The sequence below is a fragment of the Candoia aspera genome, chromosome 1 (assembly GCF_035149785.1).
Source record: "Candoia aspera isolate rCanAsp1 chromosome 1, rCanAsp1.hap2, whole genome shotgun sequence".
NCBI classification, from domain to species: Eukaryota; Metazoa; Chordata; class Lepidosauria; order Squamata; family Boidae; genus Candoia; species Candoia aspera.
Genome location: NC_086153.1, coordinates 227,237,766 through 227,258,329, shown reverse-complemented (window position 1 = coordinate 227,258,329; position 20,564 = coordinate 227,237,766). Strand labels below are relative to the sequence as shown.

The window sequence follows — 20,564 nt, the reverse complement described above, 5'->3', positions numbered from 1 at the left end:
CCCCCCCCCCGCTTGCTCAGCTACCCCCGCTGCTACCCCGCGCTACAACTGTTCAGGGTAGAAAGGCGATGGCTGCCCTACAGCCTAAGCAATCCCTGATACCTCCGCTACAGCGCGGGACCTTTATGCCACCCAGAGCAGGAAACCACCCTCGCTGCACGACACCCTCAATTTTGTCACCAGGCGAAAAACGTCACTTCCGCCCGTCACCGTGGATTTCCCCTAGAAGACAATCCCCTCCGTCTCACTTGCCCCTCCCCGCGGCTTTCTCATTGGTCCGCCCTGATTCTACCCCCTCGGCCCGTCTTGACCTCTGATTGGTAGCGGAAGACTCCAGGCGGAGGGAAAGGCGCCGGAGGAGAAAGAGTAAGTGGCAAGACCCCAATTTGCGGCGGCGCCCCGGGGCCGGTTACCAGGGGCGACCGGAGAGTTGAGCCTCCCAAGCTCCGGGGGAGAGGCCGGCGAGGAGAAGAAGGAGAGCGCTTTCTGCACGCCTGGCTTCCCTTCTCCCGTGTAAACAACCTCGGAGGAAGGCTCCTCCCTGCCCGAGCTCGCGCAGCCAAAACAAAACAACCTCGCGGGACTGTCTGAATACTCCGGAGCCAGACGCCCTGTTTGGAGAGGGGAAGAGGGGTCTCGCGGCAGGGGAGACTTCCGCCACCGACCCCAGCCACACGCACCCCATCCGAGAGGCCAGGTCGTCTGAGGATGCACCACCTTTTGCTCACCTTGCTAGAGCCCGGGGTGAACAGGCCTCTGCCGGCGTCTGCGCTCTGCGGCTCTGGAGCAATTCCTGAAAAGAGGGAGGCTCTAGTTCTCGCTCTCCTGATGCTTAAATAATGGTCCCCCTGTGAAAGTCGCCACTGTAGGCGTGCTTTGGTTTTTTTTTTTTTCAGACATCAGCCTAGAAGGTGGGAAGAATCAGTGGAGATTCAAGGCTTAGAGACACCACCATGCCACTCAGTCTTACCAACCACAAAGCAAACAGAGTATTTCTTCAGCATTAAGGCAAGATGGGACAGGTGAGTTCTTGCCCCCATTTTTTTCTTGTGTAGTGGGAAGGGTTTATTTTGTCACATCACAGACACAGGCAGTTTGTCAGAATAATGGTAACAGCACCAAGTTAGCTGCTGTTTCTTTAGGAGTGGGCGCTGCCTCTCTGCAGGACAAAGTACATATTTTACCCTAACCACACCTGGAGAAAAGTCTGAAGTTTGGTGTGATTGTTTTTATTTGCAGAACTGGCAACAATGCAAACATGTACTCAGAAGGCAAGAATATCATTTGGCATGCTACAGTATTCCTGGGACCTTTTAATGCAACAGCATCAGAAAATTGGTAATGGACCACTAGATGATTTTCAGTTGGCCACCTAGCATGGCCCTTTGGTACAATTCTTGTAAAGAATGCTTGACTAGACAGATTGTGGTCTCACCCAACAAGACATACTGTGTGAATGCATGCATATTTAATAACTGGTGGCCTAGATCAGTTCCAATCATGCACTCTTGCTTTGTACATTTAAAATGCATTTTTGAACTGGAGTAATTCTGTTTAAAAAGTTGTGAGAGATGATATCACAAGACTGAAGCAGGATTGTGTTTGGTTGTGGTGGTTACAGGATTTCTAAATGTCTTGAATTTAAGGTAAAATATAAATATTACTGGAAATAGTGACCATAATGCTGTTAGATTTGGCATATATACATAAATGAACCATAGCCAAGGAAGTTTGAATTTAGTAGAGGAATCTTTAAAAAAATGAAATCAGTAAAAAAGTTGAAAGAAGTTCAAGAAAGTTAAGGACGCTTGGAAGTTAAGGGACCTCATAATATATTCTGTTGTTTAGAAAACATGTCAGTTTTAATAGCATGGTCTTAGGGGACATTAATATACTTGCACGTGAGGTGATCTGAAATACATCTGCATAATTTTTGCGAAAGCTGTTAACACTGTCTCTTACCAAAGGGTTCCAAGTAAACAGTGATGGGATAAAATAACATATTATTTTATGGTAACAAGATTAACATAAATAATACATTTCACATTGTATAGACCAGCCTTTCTCACCCTTTTTACCCAGGAGGAACTCTTGAAATAATTTCCAGATCTCAGGGAGCCCCTGCATAAAAACCATAAAATTTTTTTTGAAAACTATACCATTCATTTCTAACCTACACAAAACCACGTTTTACAATGTTTACAGCAAGGGCAAAACTGCAGGCTGGCAACTGAGTTGCAGCATATAAAAATTCCCTTCACTGCAAGTACTAGTATTGTTCAGTTCATGAAATTTTTAAAAAAGATTTTTTTTTTAATAATGATCTGCCAGAAAACCCATAGTGACCTCTCACAGAACCCTACAATTCCACAAAACCTCAACTGAGAGAGGCTGGTATAGACTGGTATAGAATGATTGGAAGAAAAGGGAAATATGAAGCACTTTAAAAGGATCTCTTTGAAAGAATGTGTAGGAATTAAAATGGCAAATATAATTTAACGTATGTAAGACTAAAAGCAAAAAAAGAAAGGAAGAAATGCATATACATTGATGGGGTCTTCGTGGGCAGTCACTGAATGGGATTTGTGGTATGTAGTCCAGTGAAAAAAGTTGACTCAATTTTTGGCAGTTGTGAAAAAGAAAAATTCCGTGCTTGACTGAAAATAAAATTGCCAGTAGAATAATGGGTTGATTTGTTTGTTTGTTTGTTTGTTTTTATTTTAGATTTTTTTAATCCTGCCTTTATTATATTTATAAACAACTCAAGGCAGGGAACATACATAATACTCCTTCCTCCTCCTATTTTCCACATAACAACCACCCTGTGAGGTGAGTTGAGCTGAGAGAGAGGGACTGGCCCAAGGCCACCCAGCCGGCTTTCAGGCCTAAGGTGGGACTAGAACTCTCAGGCTCCTGGTTTCTATCCTGGAGCCTTAACCGCTAGACCAAACAGTGTTGTGCTGATGCTTGAAGTCCAGTGTATGGATTCTGAAAGGACTCTGCAAGAAAGCAACAGTAACCCTGATTTAGGGGCAGAGCAACTGCCCTACAAGAAAGGATGGATAAGCAAGAAATTTTGGAGTTTAGGTGTATAAAATTATGCATGGTATGGCAACCATAACACTGTTAAGATTCTTTACCATGGAATGTAGTAATTATCCAAATTAAACAGCATTAAAATTTTACGAAGTCTACCAATGGCCACAGGTCATCTTGGCTTCCTAGTGTCAGAAACCCTATGGCTCGGAATCCTAGTTTCTGAGGACAATGGTGGGAGATGGTTATTACAATCATGTCTTGCTTGTGGTGTCCCTAGATTTTATGCCATATTATTTGTTACATTGCTTAAGTTTTACTTCCTATTTTAATTAGCATGTACTATTTATCACTTATGTGTATTTTAAATGCTGTAATAAGAAACAAAACTGAAAATAAAACTAGAAAAAATTCTTATGAAGGCCAGAAGAGTGGTGTATTTATTTAACCTGAAAGTGTAGTTTCCTTTGTGTGTAGAGAGAGCTTGATACAGTATAACTATTTGTGTCGAATCTGTGTTTATATAATAGATTGTTATTTTGCTTTAGGAGTATATCTTGTAAGAGACTGCAGCTTGAAAACATGCAGGCAATGCAAGTTGAAGGGCTGGATGGTGAACAGGACTTTTAATGAAATGAAGCGTTTTTCCTGTGTTGTTTTCTCCTCCAGTAGTGATCAGAGAGGTGAGCTGCTCAGACTTCAGGAAAAAAAAAGAGAGGGGCAAAAAGAAAAATTAATAACACCCACAAATTCCTACCCTATCATTGTTACTACCCACTTGTTGCTCATAGTTTCCTAATAGTTTCCTCTTGCTTTACTTTGTTTGGCATTCCAGACAAGTATAGCTTAAAAGAAAGAGTCATAACTTGCCCACTTGACTGATGGCTTGTTATAACATCACATTGCTGATCCCTCCTTCACTGCTCTTTTCCTCAGAGCTTATAAGGATTTAGAAGACAACATGGCTCACTTTGATACTGAGTATCAGCGACTGGAGGCCTCATATAATGACTCTCCCCCTGGAGAGGAGAATCTGATGGTTCATGTCCCTGAGGGCAGCAAATGTAAGTACAGATGGACTGTTAACCTCAATGTCAAATACTCCAGTGACATGCATGGTGAAACTTAAAAATGTGGGAGTCTGTCCTACATTTGTGGAAAAACTGCATTTCTTGTACAATGTGATCCTACATTTCATTAAATTTAATGGAGGTGGATCTCCAGTAATTGTTTTAGGTGTTTCCAATGCTGTTCTTACAGTCAGTTTGATCTGGAAATGGAATGTTTCATCTCATAATCCAAGAGGTTGGAGAGAACACAGATGCCTCTTAATTCCCTTTGGGTGAGATTGTTTTAGGTGAAACTGATATTTGCAGTTCTTTGAGTGATAAGACTACTCTTTTTGGCAGACATTCTTCTTGTCCTGTAAAATCTTCTGTGCTGCATGTTAGAATGAATATTTTTAACATTTTGTCTCTGTCTTGTAGCTCCCTGGCATCACATTGAAAATCTGGACCTTTTTTTCTCTCGTATATCCTTACCTGATTGCAGGGACAAAATGATTGAGCCTCAGGTAAAGGTGATTAGTTGTACCAAACTGGAAATTCCTTACAAGGATCCTTTTAGCATCAGGATTAAGATATTATTGCAATAACAATCCATAGTGACATACATTTTGGAATTACTTGATAGATTAATTTTATTCAACAGGCTATAATTGTAAATGAGTGAAAAAACTAGAGTGTATTTCAGTTTAAATTACACATATATAAATTATATATGTATAAATACACATCTATATATCATTTAGAAATGGCCCCTGCAACTGATATATTCCTCACAGATAAGATAACAAAAGATATAGGGGTGTTAACTGTATATAAAGGAAATTATTTATGGCAAAAAGTTACTGACTCCTTCCTTCAGCTGATAGCTACTCAGTACTTATAGCAAGGCAGTTTAAACTGGGAGAGAAAATGCCACATGCAAGTCATGGATGAAACTAGGGGTAGATTCTGCAGCTAAAAGTTTGGCAGTTCTCCTTGACTGTGATCTTCACGTCTATAACCTGCACCAGAAGAATGGCTTCACTTGCATGCTTATCAGTGAGATCTTTGAGCTAATGTGAGTATAAGCTTCAGTTCCTTGCTTCTGAGGTTGGCTTGCTTGCTTTTTATGTTCCTATGGGCCCTTTGTCAGCCAGAAGGTGAAAAAATAATAATATTGCATCTGGGTTGATGATACTTCTCAATGCTCAATTCCAAATATTTCAGTTGAAAGGAATCCTGTCTTAATTTCCTGACTCATCTACAAGATTGGACACAGGAAACCTGATGCCTTCTGTTAGCCCAGGTTGTTTGAAGGAGAAGGACAGAAAATACACCCAGTTCCTCCCGATTTCTCCTCTCTGTTCTTATAGGCAGTTCATCTTTGTTGTGGCCTTTACCACGTTCCTTGTCAGCTGTGTTGACTATGACATTCTCTTTGCCAACAAACTGGTGAATCACAGTCAGCATTCCAGTGACCCAGTCAAGGTGACTCTGCCAGATGCTTTCCTGCCTCCCAATGAGTGCAGTGCCAGGTAAAGATAGCAGTAGTTATCCCTGACTGAATACAGCTACACCCCTTGCTCATCTTGGTGAGACTTAACAAGAGATAGGCAAGTTCCCCAGGTTCATAGTAGGTAATGCTCCATGAGCACTGTATGCTGAGAAATGTAGCTTCTAGTAAGAAATGTTTTTAGTGGTTTGAGTTGGGAAATGGAATGGCACATGTCACAGATAGTGCCAGCTTGTATCCTGGCAGATTTGGGATCTCCAATAGTAGTTAGAATGGATCTTAACCAGTCATTTATGATTTACTTACTGCAGTTGTAATAAGGTTTGCCAGCCAATTTTTGGTCTTCTGTTCCCAGTAAATGGATTAACCACCCTTAGAGAAAAAATATGTTTTAAAATGACCACTTTGGTATTTTTAAGCTTGAATGTAATGTTGTTTATCTGGAAGTACATTTAATTAATTAATCTTATATTTTATTTGTGGTTTTATTATATTTTTATAATTATAATTTTGTTTATGATATTTTGATTTATGCTTTGAACCATCAAGGACTGGTTTGACTGGGAGTGAGTAGATAATGTCATAAGACTGATAGAACTTTGTATTTGTTGATACAATTATGTCTTTGATACTTCCCATTAGTCTTACCAACCCAGTTGTTTTGGTGATTGGTATCTTAGTACTACACGTTCTCCAGTCTTTGCTAGAGTTGCCTGAATTCTGATAGTGGGAGAGGGAAGAGTTGAATCATATTTCTAAAGCACTATACTAGCATAAAGGCAGTAGCTCTTATTTCCCATCTATTACTCAGTCTCTCTCTCTCATAGGATCCGAGCCAATGGCTTTCTTCTCTCCATCTTAGTGATTGCAGGGGTCTTTTGGATTCATCGGCTGATTAAGTTCATTTACAACATTTGCTGCTACTGGGAAATACACTCTTTTTACATTAATGCTCTCAAGATTCCCATGGTAAGCTACTGAGGTTTGAGGATTACATTTTGTTCAACTGAAAGGGAAGGCTGGCATCTAAGTGAAACCTTATGGTTAGAGGCTGTATGATTACCAGAGAGTACAGTATCTTTCTGCAGGTATCCCAGGGGCATCTGGCTAATCAGTGGGAAGAGAATGCTGGGCTAACAAATCTTTTTGTTCTCCAGCAAGGTAGTAGATATATTCTTGTCGAAGCAACAAAGGCAAGATAAGTACTTGCTTTCTTGCTCCATCTTTTAAGACCCTTCTTCTCCCAGAATGCCTTGCTAGTCTCTTTGAATTTACTTGGTTATATGCTGCTTCTTACTGAACTTTCTTTGCACCTGTGCAGTGCTTCTGATTTTTCCAGTCTGTTGACAATCCCGTGGATGCTTAGTTTTGCCCGTTGATCCAACTTGTTCTTCCGATTTGCTTAGTTGAGTGGCAGGGCTGTTACACTCTGCAGCTGCCATTCTGGGCTTGCCAGTATCTATTTCTAGCACTGTTAGAAGCTGAATCTCTGTATTATGAATTTGCTTCTCTTCATACAGGAACTAGGAAGGTTTGGCCTAATTGTATGATGTCAGAATTATAAGCTCAAATAAGCAAAAGAACTAGCAGAGCAGAAAAGCTCTCTGTATGGATTTTTCTTTGCTGCTATACATGGTGTCACCTTTCCAGGTTTAAAATTAGATGCCTTCATTTTATATACTTGTGACTGGGAATCTGCACCACTTTTTGACACACTTGAATCTAACAGTTCAAGAGAAAGTTAAATTAGTTTCCGTGGGAGACATACGAGAAGTTTTGGAATTTATTTATTTATTTGTCACTGCCCATCTCCTCCCACCTGAGGGACTCTGGGCGGTTTACATTACATGCTTGTGAAGTGGTTGGCATTTTAGGAGAGATCTCTGTAGGCAGTGAAGAAGTGTTATCTTTACATTGGGGATATTGGAAGAGGACAGAAGAACTGATTAGATGCAAAAACCGATTAGATGCAAAAAAGACCAAAAATACTTGTTCTGTATATAATTCTCAGGCTGGAGGATTCAGTGAAGCTTGATTCCTAACACCTACATGAATAAGTCCATGTTGGCTTTTTTGGCATCTAGTATGGAAGTGGTAGATTATTGCCTTCTTCCAGTCCATAAAGGGGAGGTTGTTATTCCATTGCCCTTATCCCACAGCTGATTGCATCCTCTGTCTACCTGCTTGCAGTCCAATTTGCCCTACTATACGTGGCAGGAGGTACAAGCACGGATTATACAAATCCAGAAGGAACACCAGATCTGCATTCATAAGAAGGAGCTGACAGAGCTGGACATCTACCACCGCATCTTGCGGTTCAAGAACTACATGGTAGCCCTAGTGAACAAGTCACTCCTGCCGGTGCGCTTCCATCTTCCCTTACTGGGCGATACTGTCTTCTATACCCGTGGCCTCAAGTACAACTTTGAACTCATTTTCTTTTGGGGCCCTGGCTCACTGTTTGAGAACGAGTGGAGTCTGAAGGCCGAGTACAAGCGTAGCAGCAATCGCATGGAGCTGGCTGACAAACTGGGCACCCGTATCTTATGGATTGGCATTGCTAACTTTCTCCTATGTCCGCTGATACTTATATGGCAGATTCTTTATGCTTTCTTCAGCTATACTGAAATTCTCAAGAGAGAACCAGGCAGCCTGGGCGCTCGTTGCTGGTCCCTCTATGGCCGCTGCTACCTGCGCCATTTCAATGAGCTGGACCATGAGCTGCATTCAAGACTCAGCAAAGGCTACAAGCCAGCTTCCAAGTACATGAACTGTTTCATTTCTCCTCTGCTTACTGTTGTAGCAAAGAATGTGGCCTTCTTTGCTGGCTCTATCCTTGCAGTCCTCATTGCCCTCACAATTTATGATGAAGACGTACTAGCTGTGGAACATGTCCTCACCACTGTCACCATCCTGGGAGTGGCTGTCACTGTCTGCAGGTGAGTGGGAATGGCTGAACTGAAGCTTTCACAGATTCGGAGGCTGTCTTTATGTTTGGAGAATAACAACCGTTACTATGAAAACACCCAACAGGTAGTACCTCAAAGCATTCTGTTAATAAAAAAAATCCGTTAAACAGCAAGGGCTATTATGCTTGGTCCTTCTGTGATTTTACTGATAGAAGACAAATTACCAGTGGTACCCTTTCCTATTTTAGCAGTTATATCTAGGGCATTTTAGAGCACTGTGAGTTTGAGACTTAATTGAGCTTCACAATCCATGTCTTTCAATGCAGTCAAGCAAAGATCTTTCCTGATTCATTAATCATGCTGGCAGGATGCTTTGAAGTTGAATTCATTCTAACACTTGCATCATACAACCTTGAGATGTCAGAAGGCAAAATCTGGTTTTTCAGGAATGGTGCAATCTTAGACTTATTTGTCAGGCGGTGGTGTTCTTTTTGCTGCATCGAGCAGGGGCAGAGTTGCTAGCTAGCTATAAAGTGGACAGATACTGCAACTTTATAGCAGAGAGGAAAAAGTACTGTAGGTCAAGTCACCAGCTTACTTAAGGGGACTGAAATGGAGAAAGACAGTTGAAGAGTTAGCAAATAAAGAGATGGAATAGGAAGAAACAAACAGTACATGAGTAATTGCAAGTTGAAGATTTCTCTTTTACATTGTTGTACATGGATCAGCATTTAAATCAATCTGACATTTTATGAGTTACAACATAAAGTTGTTCAGTGGTTGAAATGGCTTTAGGTGGATGTAATTTGCAGCCAATGTCATGTCAATTAAACCTAACATTTAGGCAACTGGCTGGTTACTGGGCTTTGGAGGAATTATTACAAGATTGCCCTAGTAGTAAACTAACATTGCACTTTGTACTATTTTTCTATCAAAAGGTTGTATAATCTGAAATTCTTCACACTAGGCTATAACATGGTACAAAAATTAGTAAGATAAATTGGCTTCCTTCACAATAAAGTCGTCATGCTGGCCACATGACCCGGAAGTGTCTATGACAACGCCGACTCCAAGGCTTAGAAACGGAGATGAGCACCGCCCCCTAGAGTCGGATTCGACTGGACTTTACGTCAAGGGAAACCTTTACCTTTACCTTTCACAATAAATAAGTGGATTAAAGCTGCCCATGCTGTATCTGAAGCTTTAAGAATTCCTACAGTATCCTTATCTGTAGTCTATCCTTTGTAAAAAAAGAAAAGAAGCCTAGACAGTAGGGATATGCACCCTTTGCGAACAAGCTACTTTCTACCTGCTGCTGCTTCTCAAGGGATGTAGAGCTTCTTGGCTCAGGTTTATGTGGCCTGTGCACCCTGTCTGTTCCTGCAGGTCCTTCATCCCAGACCAACACCTGGTTTTCTGCCCAGAGCAGCTGCTTCGAGTGATTCTGGCACATATCCATTACATGCCTGATCACTGGCAAGGCAATGCCCATCGTTATGAAACCAGAGATGAGTTCGCTCAGCTCTTCCAGTACAAGGCGGTAAGATGGGGGGGGGGGGGTAGGAGGGTCGGAGGGTGTTGTCAGTGGAGAGAGGTCCTGAGTAGATACTAGCATAAACAAGATGTAGTATAGTTCCTCCAGAAATTTGGGAACTTTCTGTAAGTATAGAAAATGTTGAACAACAGCAGTGCCTGGACTCATATTCTAAGCTATGTTGGTGATACTCACTGTGGCGTTTTCTAAGACCTAATGGTTTTGTTTTCTATATTCAAAGGTGTTCATTCTGGAAGAACTGCTTAGCCCCATTGTGACTCCCTTGATTCTCATTTTCTGCCTGAGGCCCAAAGCTTTGGAGATCATTGACTTCTTCCGCAACTTTACAGTGGAGGTTGTGGGTGTGGGAGACACATGCTCCTTTGCCCAAATGGATGTACGCCAGCATGGGCATCCTGCAGTAAGTCCCAGAAAAACTGAAAAATTTGGTAATTAGTCGGGATCTCAGAAAAGGCCATTTAGTTTCCATTCTTCAGTAGGATGTAAATTGAATGAAAGCATATCTGAAAGTGATTTAAGTGATAGAGCACAGAATTGAAGAGATCCAATAGTAAAATGCAGTTTCTATGTGGTGGTACATTGCTTTCACACTGTCAGCTAAGTTTTCAAGGGAGGAAATAGTATTTTCTTTACTCTAGCCTTAAATTACTGTAAAAGCAGAATCAGTATTTTAGGTCTGTACTACACTTGGGAATTTCATTTTCACACTATAAATTCTCTGATTTACACTTTTTGTGGCTTTATAACATGAGTAGCTATATATTGGAAAAAATAATGATTCAAAGGAGAAGCCATTATATTATTTTTTGTTTGTACAAAGTCAAGTAAGTAAGGATGGGGGTAGTTAGCTCTGATACTTTCCTGAGCTTTGCTCTGAATGTTTTGCAGTGGATGTCAGCTGGGAAGACAGAAGCCTCCATTTATCAGCAGGCTGAGGATGGCAAGACAGAGCTGTCCCTCATGCATTTTGCCATCACCAATCCACACTGGCAACCACCTCGGGAGAGCACAGCTTTCATTGGCTTGCTTAAGGAGCGGGTGCACCGTGATAGCAGCCTGGCATTGGCCCAGCAGGCTGTCTTGCCCGACAATGCACTTTTCACCTCTATCCAGTCACTACAGTCCGAGTCTGAGGTACCCATGCAGAAGATGATGAGAACAAGCAGATGGCAAAGCTAGTTTTGTGGGCTGTATCTGTCACCATGTGTGCCCTGCCCTGGAAAAGGAGAAGATTGGTGTCTCTTTGTAGGGCTTTGAGAGAGTGGAATTGTTTGGGAACCTAAGTCAAGAATAGTGTGCCTGCTATCTTGCTTACTATATTTCCCTTAAGACAGAAAAGGCAGCCTGCATCATTCCAGGTGCTGCAGAATAAACTCATATCCTCATCATTAACTGTGGTGACTGCAACAGCTGGAAAATTCACTGAGGATTGTAAAGAGGATTTTTATGACACTTCCAGGGCTTCTTTTTATTATTTTTATGGGAAGACTGAGGACACATAGAAACAAATGCAGGCTTACACCTTTTATTACTCACTTGATGACTAAGAGCTCCAGTCAACACACATTCACAAATTCTGGTTGGTCAGGCTGAGAAGAACCGAGGCAAGTCGCTTGCTCTGTGCAGTGTCTCCAAGGGACTGTGGTTCTCATACACTTCTATACATTCTAAGAAGGCTTGGCCAGTCCTGCATAAGGACTTTCTCACACCTCCTGGTGCCCTTTTTACTCGAGTAGCATTAACTCAGTCAATTCACAGGAAACCATCTTTTGTGGGATGGGAAGGGATCCTCTTGTTACGAGAATTATATCTTCTTGTGCCTTTTCTGAACTCATTATTTCCACAGGCAGTGTAGGCTGAAATCATCCATGCCCTGCTTTGAGTAGGTTTCCTATATTCCATCTTTCATACATACTTCTTAAAACAGAAATCGGCAATCTAGAGGCTGCAGGCATCATCTTCCAGCAGTCCAAGATAATGCAGCCTCAATTCAGTAACAATATTCCCAAATTCCAGCACTGTCATTTTGCCCATTTTTTTGAGGAGTTTAAGGATAGGAACAGTAGCGATTTGCTTTCATTTCCAGATTACTCTCACTCGTTTTCAAAAACATGAAAAAAATAAAGATTTTTGGCTATGTATCTTCTAGTGACATCAGTGAGTGGCCTCCTGTGGCTCTCAAAAAATCAGTTCTTGCCCCAAACCCCTTAGAAGTAGCCTACCCCAATCCTAACAATATCTCTGTTATTTACACTCTCATACAAATTCCAGACCTGTAGAATCTCTTAAAAGGATTCCCAGTGAATCTCACTGAATCTGTCACTTTCCTTTTCTCTTTGTAAAGAGTCCCAACTGTCCAGCTGTAACATCTTCCAGGAAATCCCGTGTACCTTCCAGGGTTGGGATTTAAGGGAATGGATTAACTTCCAAAATGGGAGAGTGGGAGGTTCCAGCTTGGCCCACCACGGGCTCAGAGCTAAAGCTGGAAAGTGGTGGTAGGGTTCTGCTTTTAGAGATGGGGAGGGAATCCTGTCCCTGTAGAATCAAAATCTCTCTTCTCTTCTGTCTGCAGCCACACAGTCTAATTGCCAATGTGATTGCTGGCTCCTCGGCACTTGGCTACCAGGCAATCCGTGATGCACAGGCTTCACGGCACCTGTCTGCAGTCTCTGAGGTGGCATCTGCTTTGCGTTCCTTCTCCCCTCTTCAGTCTACCCAGACAACACATGGGAGTTCCCATGCTGATGGTGCCCAGCTTCGGGGTCCTGGTGCAATGACAGGCTCAGGGTAAGAAGTTGTGTACTGGAAAAACACTCAGAGATCAAACATCTCACCAATATTTTATCTGGGATGCTTTGAGGGAGTTGTCTGAGTTGTCTCATTTTTATGTGATGCTTTTCCTGGTAAAGGTAGAGTGGGGGGAGGACAATGTCATTTTTGCTCTGTAAAAAAGAAGTGAGCATTTTTAGGCCTTTAATTCTCCCTTCCTCCTACAGTGTCTAGATTTTTCTTATGACTGAAGTGGCATAAAGTTGGTCACTTCTCCAAGGCTTCACAAAAGTCTGCTTTGCATTCTGAACTTGTGTTTTGCAATCCCATTCTGGATGGTGTGTAATCATGAGCCCATGATTGTGTACCCAGCTAGAACAGAGCTGCAGAGCACACATACGGCTGATAAAAAATTGATTGGAAGGGGGAACGCTCCTTCTGAACATAAGGGATTTTTTTTCTAACACTACATCTTGATTCTTTTCTTCACATTGGCTACAGGGTGGACGCCAGGACAGCAAGCTCTGGCAGTAGTGCTTGGGAAGGTCAGCTCCAGAGCCTAATTCTTTCAGAATATGCCTCTACTGAGATGAGTCTCCATGCTCTCTACATGCATGAGGTAAGCTGACCATAATGACCTCTGCCAGGTGGGTGCTTGGGAGGGAGGAAGGCAGGCAAGGGAAATGACAGTGGTGTGAAGATGTCGTCATACAGATGCTGCCACTTGTAAGCTTGCATAAGGCATTGGGGCACAAATATGTAATATTAATATGTAAATATGTTGTGTAAGTGTAATCTGTTAATATGTAGTGGTATTTGCGTGTTTTATTTATTCATTTGTAAGTCACATCAATATCCTGCTGCAGTCATAAATAGACTTGGTGGCTCACAACATGTAACAAAACAATGCATAATCATAAAAATAAAAAAATGCAGTTTGCATGTTGACACTTTGGCATCTAGTTTGCTGGAGATGCCACTGACTATGTAAGTCTTGGCTTGAAGCCATAAAAATCTTTGTACACCAGTGCTGTGTTTTTTAGGCCAAGTGCCTTATTTGGTCTTTGGGTGGTATGCTGGGAGCTGCATTGCAAAAAGGAAATGGAGGCAGAACAAGGAAAGATGTATGGTGAGGACATAAACTATGTGGGATTTATTTACTTTTAATTTTAAAAATTAGCTTCAGCACAATCTGCATTGTTACTAGGGCTGTGCAGTACTTTGGAGTCATCTGGGAAGTGTGCTTCAGAATGCATGGGAGCTTGAATGCAACATCTGGATTCAGACTCATTTATAACAGCCACATCTGTTTCCAGGATTCCCAACTGCTGCAGGAAAGCTTCTGCTGCAGCTCCCTGATCCTGCACCCAAGTGTGGTTGCTTCCGTGAGTCACAGATGGGTGTTCAGTCATGCTCTCAAATGTTCCAAAGCGCCTCTTCTCAGTTATAGCCGAATCATTGCACAGCTCTGACGGTTCCTACTCACGTATTTAAATAACTTTTCTCATTTCACTTCTGCAACTTTTGCAACTGGACCACAACTTACATAGCCTTGGGCATACATTGTGGGTTCTGCTGTAGACTTAGGCAGCCTGAAAGATCCTGGCATAGGGGATTATATCTGCATTATCCTGAAGTATCAAAGTGAACTCAGAACAGTGATCTGAGAAATAGAATACACATCATAAGAGGAAGAAGCTGGGTCATATTTGAAAAACTTCAGGCAAAACTGCATCGTGCAGTGACGCTAGGTGCATTTACATCTGCATTTTAGAAAACAGGATATAACTGAGCTTTCCGTATGTACAGGTGGGAACTGAACACATCTGTGTAGGGCTGCAGGCTGTGAACAACTAATTTCAAGTCTGGAACTAAATTCACTTCAGACACCTCAATGGGTCTCTGCTTGGCTGAACATAGTCCTCTGTTGTCTATTAACTCATTTTCATAGCTGCACAAGCAACATGCCCAGTTGGATGTCGAGCGACACTTGTGGCACCGGCGGGAGAGCGATGAGAGTGGCGAGAGTGCCCAGGAGGAGCCAGAGGCCCAGAGGAGCACCCCTAGCAGCACTATGCCTCGCTCAGCCAGCTATCCTTTTGCCTCACCACGCCAAGTGGGTGATGAGGCATCTGCTCTGCAGGCAGGCTTCCAGCGCCGCTACGGGGGTGTCTCAGGTATGTATAAAGGGCAGTAAGTCCATGGTCATTCTGCATTCTTCAGTCAGGAGGGCTGAAACGGCTTTTGAATAAGTCACAGCTGAGAATTAGCGCACGCTACAGTGAACCATGATTTGCATACCACAGTGAGCAGGACTTGCATAAACTCAATTGTTTATCAATTACATTATGACCTTACTCTTTCTTTGCTCCCAGATTACTAAAGACAGGAGTTATTTTAAATGCTAAATCCTATAGAGGATGTCTTTATACCTCATGATATGGCCAGTATATCAAATAGAAGATGCAGGCCTTGCCATGAGCTGAGGCTGCCCTAAGGCTCCTTGTCAGCTTGTCAGCTTTTGTTCCTTGTTAACAATCATGAACTATAGGTGGATATGATCAGGTACAGAATACTAGCCCAAGAGCATCAAGAGTACCATCATAAGCTTGAAAAGTTCCCCAAACCATTTCACCTTTATTGCTTCTGTTGCTGAAAGCACATTTTTTCTATAATTTTTATTCTTATTTTCTCTTCTTAATGCAATGCTTTCTTCAAGCAAGTGGTGTGTTCCATTCTGTTTCCTTCTGCCCTTTTATAGACCCTGGCCCAGTGAATAGGGCTCCATCACATTTTGCTCGGCTGCCTCTTGGGGGCTGGGCAGAAGATGGCCAAGCTGCTCGACACCCAGAGCCTGTCCCAGAAGAAAGCTCAGAAGATGAGTTGCCACCTCAGTTACACAAGGTGCAGCCTGTTTTATGCCTTGGCATTAGCAGTGGGTGGGGTGTGTGAGCTGCCAAACAGAAGGAATCTCCCATATCTTAAATGAGTAGTAATTGGGGGCATTAGCAGGAGGGTCAAGGATGGCAAAATGGCTGGCATGACCATATATCAAAGCTCAGCCCCGTTGACATGCATCCTACACATCCCATGTTCTTGAAAAGGAGTGATGCTTCAATTGCCTGGTTGCACCTGCCAATTTCACATAACTGAAGACACACACATCCCCCTGTGGTAGTGCTGCATGTTGCTACCAAGAATTTTGAGGTAGATTGGGTGTGCCATCAAACAAGGGCATGTATACTAGGTGTTTCTGACTAAATGAGTATCTTTCCTGACAAGATAACTGCCTCTGTCTTAAACAATTCTCTCCCCCTCCAGGTGTAACTGTGAAGGCTGAAGATCCAAGGGGGTTCCAGATTTTGGGCCTGTCTCAGCTGGTGGAGCAGTGAGTTACCCTGCCCTAGAAAATATGGGTTAGCTCAAGTATCCATGGCCTTGACATCAGAATCCAAGGGTAAATGATGTGATGATGTCAGTGATGCCTTTGGGGTAGGCAGAACTGTATCGAGACATGCATCATGCTGGTGACACATTAGCTGTCCATAGGCTGGATGTGTGTGTGTTTACATATATTGTCTGTATCTACATACGTGTTGTCCGTGTTGGAGAACCATCCAGGACCTGCACAGAATGCCACAGCACACAAGATAATGGAGAGACAAGCAATGCTCACCCTGCCTGAAATGTTCTTCAGTTGGGAAGAGGACCTGCTTGTGGATTCTGTTCAGCAGCCAGAAGAGCTGCTCCATTGTCTAGACTGCAACATGATTAAAGATGCAATCAGGATGTAGATTTGGACTCAGGAAAAGAAGGGCTGTGAGAGATTATTTTTGTAACAAGAATTGAGGGCCAGGCCTCCTCCACTGACAGAGCCTGATTCAGCTGAAAGGGTCACATACAGCAAGGGAAGGCATCTTCTTCTGCTTTTCCATTCCAGTATGAACATTGGTGCCAGACCAGAAGAAAGGAGTACCCTTGCAGTGCCGTTGCTTGTATCACAGGATTTGCCTTCCTACGGGCACAATTGATTTCACATTGCTTGGGGGCCATATTCATTTCATGTCCTGGCCCTACATCAGATCACAGGTTTATCATGGTAATGCTTACCAGAGTTTGCCTGAGCCAGGATCTGAAGTGAACTAAGTCAGCTTTACAAAATAATGCCCAGCCTAAAAGCCTTGAAAGAAACTGCTCCAAAAGCCCTTGGTTCTCCTGCTGAGACTCAGAATCAAGAGTGAGACTTTGTACCGTGCTCTGTGTGTGTGCATGTGTGTGCATGTGTGTGTGTGAGAGAGAGAGATGGGTGGAGGATACCAGTGCTTATCAAAGGCACAATAGGCATATCATATTTAAGTAATCCCTTAATTCCGATACCCTGCTTGGCTTTTCCAAATTGGTGCTGCCCCATTTGCGATTTTCTTTCTTTCTTTTTCCTTTGGGTGCCTTGATGGTAATTATCCAGCTCTCATGGAAATGCCGGGTTTTGTATGCCAAAAAAAAAAAGCTATCTTAAAAACTCAAGAAGGGATAAGTTTTATGTTTTTACGAAAAGAGTCCATTAGACCCACCATTCACTTGATAAAGCCCTGTTTCAAGTTGTCTACAGAAACACTGGTTTTCCATTCTTGCCCTTGGTCTTCTGTCCTTTTTGTATCATTTGTAGGCTAACTGGGCCTAGTTAAGTAGCAGGAACTATTGTGGTTTTTTTTTAAAAAAAACACTAAAAATTCTTTCTGGATTTGTTTCTGGAGAGCCCATAGTCACAGGGGCCATATTTTAAACACTTGTTAGCATCTAAGGTAATCATCACTCACAGCAGCTACCTTGTGTGAGAAAAGTAAGTTATCACAGGTAATATACTCTGTTTTTGTTGTCACAGGCTAGGCTGTGCAGGATTTCAGTACTTAAGACTGGCTTTTCCGAGGATGTTTCATGTTTGGGAGAACAAGACCCCTGGATTCTATGTTCTTCCCTTTTTTTTTTTTAAAGGAAAACAAAAACAGATTATGTATCCTCAGTATCTACAGGCTTGATTTCAGTTCATGGCTCAGTGTTTTCCTGTACTCATCATGATTTCTCTCCCAGTAACTTTATCAAGTATATATGGGGTGGGGAAAAGTTGGTGAGCTACAACCGCAGGGTGTTGTCTGCCAAGAATTAAAACAACTTTTAATAGCTACCCTCCAGATGCTGTTTGCTGGGGTGATGGGAGCTGTAGTCCAAGATGTCTGGAGCAGGACCGCCACTGACTGTAAGGTGCCTTTGTGCAAAAAGTTTTTTGCTGCCAGAGCATGAAGTCATGTCACATGGCAGCTGTAATTTCCCAGAACTTCATTCTCCATATTCTTCTACAGCACAGACGCACAGAGTAGTAACCAGACAGACTTCTTCCCCCAACCTGGTGGCCTGCAATGTGGCACTGGGATGCTACCATTCCCATCATTCCCCCCTCCCCCCCAGTGTCATGGTGCCTTTGTGCAGTGCACAACTTGCACACCTGCTTGTGACGGCCCTGGTCTGTGGTGCTCCATGTTGGGGCAGGTTGGTTTAAAACAACAGATATAGCTAGGTATGCCTACTCCTTACTAGTATATGGAGAGCAATATGGACATATCCCCAGGACTGTTGAAAGCCGAATCACTGCAGATTGTTGCTGTGAACTGTGCTGGTCAAGTATGGGCTCCTCCTCAGCATCTGTCTTGACGTAGCTTAGCCAAAAGGATAGATGGGGGAGGCAGTACTAGCAGTCATGCATTCTTCTTATCTTTGCTCCGTCTGCATCTGCATGGAATGGCCACCTTCTACCTCCACTTTTATTTGTGGCATTAGGGAGGCCAGGCTGTATGTGAACCATGCAAGTGGTTTGTAAAGCAGAGCTGATTGTACAGCATCCTGTACAGTGCCGTGTCTACTGAATAAAAGAGGTGTTCTCTTCTTTGATGGCTCTGACCATTTGTGTGGGATTATCCATTACGGCCAAGTTCACATTAGAAACTGAAGGAAAAGAGGGTTATTTTTAGCCACCTGCAAGGGCTAAATTTTACCCAAGATTTCAGGTTCACCAAATCATGCCAATTTAAATGCTATCTTAAATCACTTTAACCCTATAGTTGAAATAACGGCATTCACTTTATGTTCACTGGACCCAGCAAGTGTGAGTGCCTGGGTCAAACACATCCGCACTGTGAGGGCTTAGGCTCCCTGCTCCATGCACTTGTTCTCAAAGGTGTGTCTCTCAGCATAAAGCCACTGCCTCTTAGTACTGGCTACTTGCAGAATGAACCAAGCTGAATTCCAAATCTCCTGTCACCAACTTTGAGACCTTATTAAGACAGATGTGATTCCTCATTTAACTTCCATTGGGATACACACACCTGCACAAGTTAGAAGGTCAAGAAGCACACCAATTTCATCAAACTTTCTTAAGTTGGAACGTCATTTCTGGAAACCAAGAGGGATTTTGGTGCTTTTTGACTATATAGGCTACATGTACCATCACAGAACTAGTATTGTACAAAGAATACAGTACAGTCTGGACTGGAACTGCAAATGTTGCATTCAGAGCTGTGTGTTACCCGAATGCTGGGGCTATTCTTTGTAAAGGCAGATGTACTATAGTTTGCTTAGTATATGTTGAATTTTAGCTTTGTAAGTAAGCACAACATGAAGGGGAAAGATGGTGAAATACATCCATAGTGAATGGATCGGCACAATAGCTGCACACCATGGGGATATTTTAGAATTGAGTATTAGCCCTAATTTCCAGCTCTGCACCTACTCTGAATATTTAGAACAACTTCAGGAGCAAGTCCCAATAGGGCCAGGTTGCAAAAACAAAGGAATGTAATTATTTTTGGGTGGGGGTTATATAGAGGTACTTACACCTTTCCATTTTTTGCTCTGCCTTTTTTTTTTTTTCCTGGAATTAGGAATGTGATATGTGGACCAGGTATTCCCTTCCAGGTTGAAAATACAGATACCTTAGAGTTTGGAAACACATCTTCTGAGCTGCTGGGCGTTATGACTTCTTTCTCCCTATCCAGCCTCTGAAAGGCACAGGGGCAGGTCTAATGACACAGTGAAATCACTGGGGAAGACGCATCCAAAACTACTGTATTAACAAACTCTTTTTTTTTTTTTTTTTGCTTTTTGGGGTGCCTTTTTGTTTCTGTTTCTGTACCTCTTTAGAGCAAATCATAGCAGAGAGAGAGAGAGAACAAACTATGGAGACCATGGATGCTGCAAAACAGAAACTGGGAGCTATATGCAATACAGCAATAGGTTTATGAGACATGTCCTGCAAATTAAGTCAAGGATCTTGAAGTTCATCAAAGCAACCTAACTATTTTAGTTACTACGTTGAAATACAAGATGAGCCCATTTTCATATATACAGTAATAGGTATTCAAAAATGAACTTGTAATATGCTTATTCTTACTGTTAAAATTAACACCAAGACTTCACCTCATTTGTAAGGGGGGGAAGCCCTATAAATACTGAGCCCCCTGAGACTGAAGCCCATGTTACATGTGTGTGCCCTGGATCCAACAGAATTTTCAGAAGTTTACCCCAAGTTTACCATCTTTGGAAGAAAGTCACTGAAGAGGTTTTTGTGGTACAGGTTTCATTGACATGTAACTACAGGCTGTTAAGAGATTCAGATTGTTGGGGGATTCAGTAGGATTTCTTGTAGAAGGCAAGGATCCTTTTGCTGTTTTTTTCAGACATTTCCA

At 42.5% G+C, this 20,564-nt stretch overlaps 1 protein-coding gene across 3 annotated transcripts; it reads left to right on the top strand.

Annotated features, from left to right (window-relative positions):
* Positions 1–274: 274 nt before the first annotated feature.
* Positions 275–18,766, top strand: ATG9A (autophagy related 9A). 3 transcript variants are annotated; one of them, XM_063288930.1, is made up of 18 exons: positions 275–366; positions 897–1,022; positions 1,240–1,338; positions 3,585–3,719; positions 3,973–4,100; positions 4,524–4,566; positions 5,095–5,160; positions 5,456–5,617; positions 6,423–6,564; positions 7,786–8,534; positions 9,891–10,044; positions 10,280–10,459; positions 10,948–11,193; positions 12,632–12,846; positions 13,330–13,447; positions 14,780–15,005; positions 15,590–15,732; positions 16,150–18,766. In XM_063288930.1, exons 5-18 carry the CDS (start codon positions 3,998–4,000, stop codon positions 16,153–16,155), a joined length of 2,553 nt encoding a protein of 850 aa, XP_063145000.1. In that variant the 5' UTR covers positions 275–366; positions 897–1,022; positions 1,240–1,338; positions 3,585–3,719; positions 3,973–3,997; the 3' UTR covers positions 16,156–18,766. The 3 variants fall into 3 exon arrangements, with proteins under 3 accessions (XP_063145000.1, XP_063144999.1, XP_063145001.1); XM_063288929.1 differs by lacking the exon at positions 275–366 and having other exon boundaries at positions 678–1,022; XM_063288931.1 differs by lacking the exons at positions 275–366; positions 3,585–3,719 and having other exon boundaries at positions 678–1,022.
* Positions 18,767–20,564: the final 1,798 nt, after the last annotated feature.

What these genes read in the sequence shown, in the direction of transcription:
- ATG9A (XM_063288930.1), top strand. Translation starts at nt 3,998, where the DNA reads ATGGCTCACTTTGATACTGAGTATCAGCGACTGGAGGCCTCATATAAT. An exon ending in CCCAATGAGTGCAGTGCCAG is followed by an intron (nt 5,618 to 6,422) that starts GTAAAGATAGCA and finishes TCTCTCTCATAG; the next exon opens with GATCCGAGCCAATGGCTTTC. An exon ending in GCCAGCATGGGCATCCTGCA is followed by an intron (nt 10,460 to 10,947) that starts GTAAGTCCCAGA and finishes AATGTTTTGCAG; the next exon opens with TGGATGTCAGCTGGGAAGAC.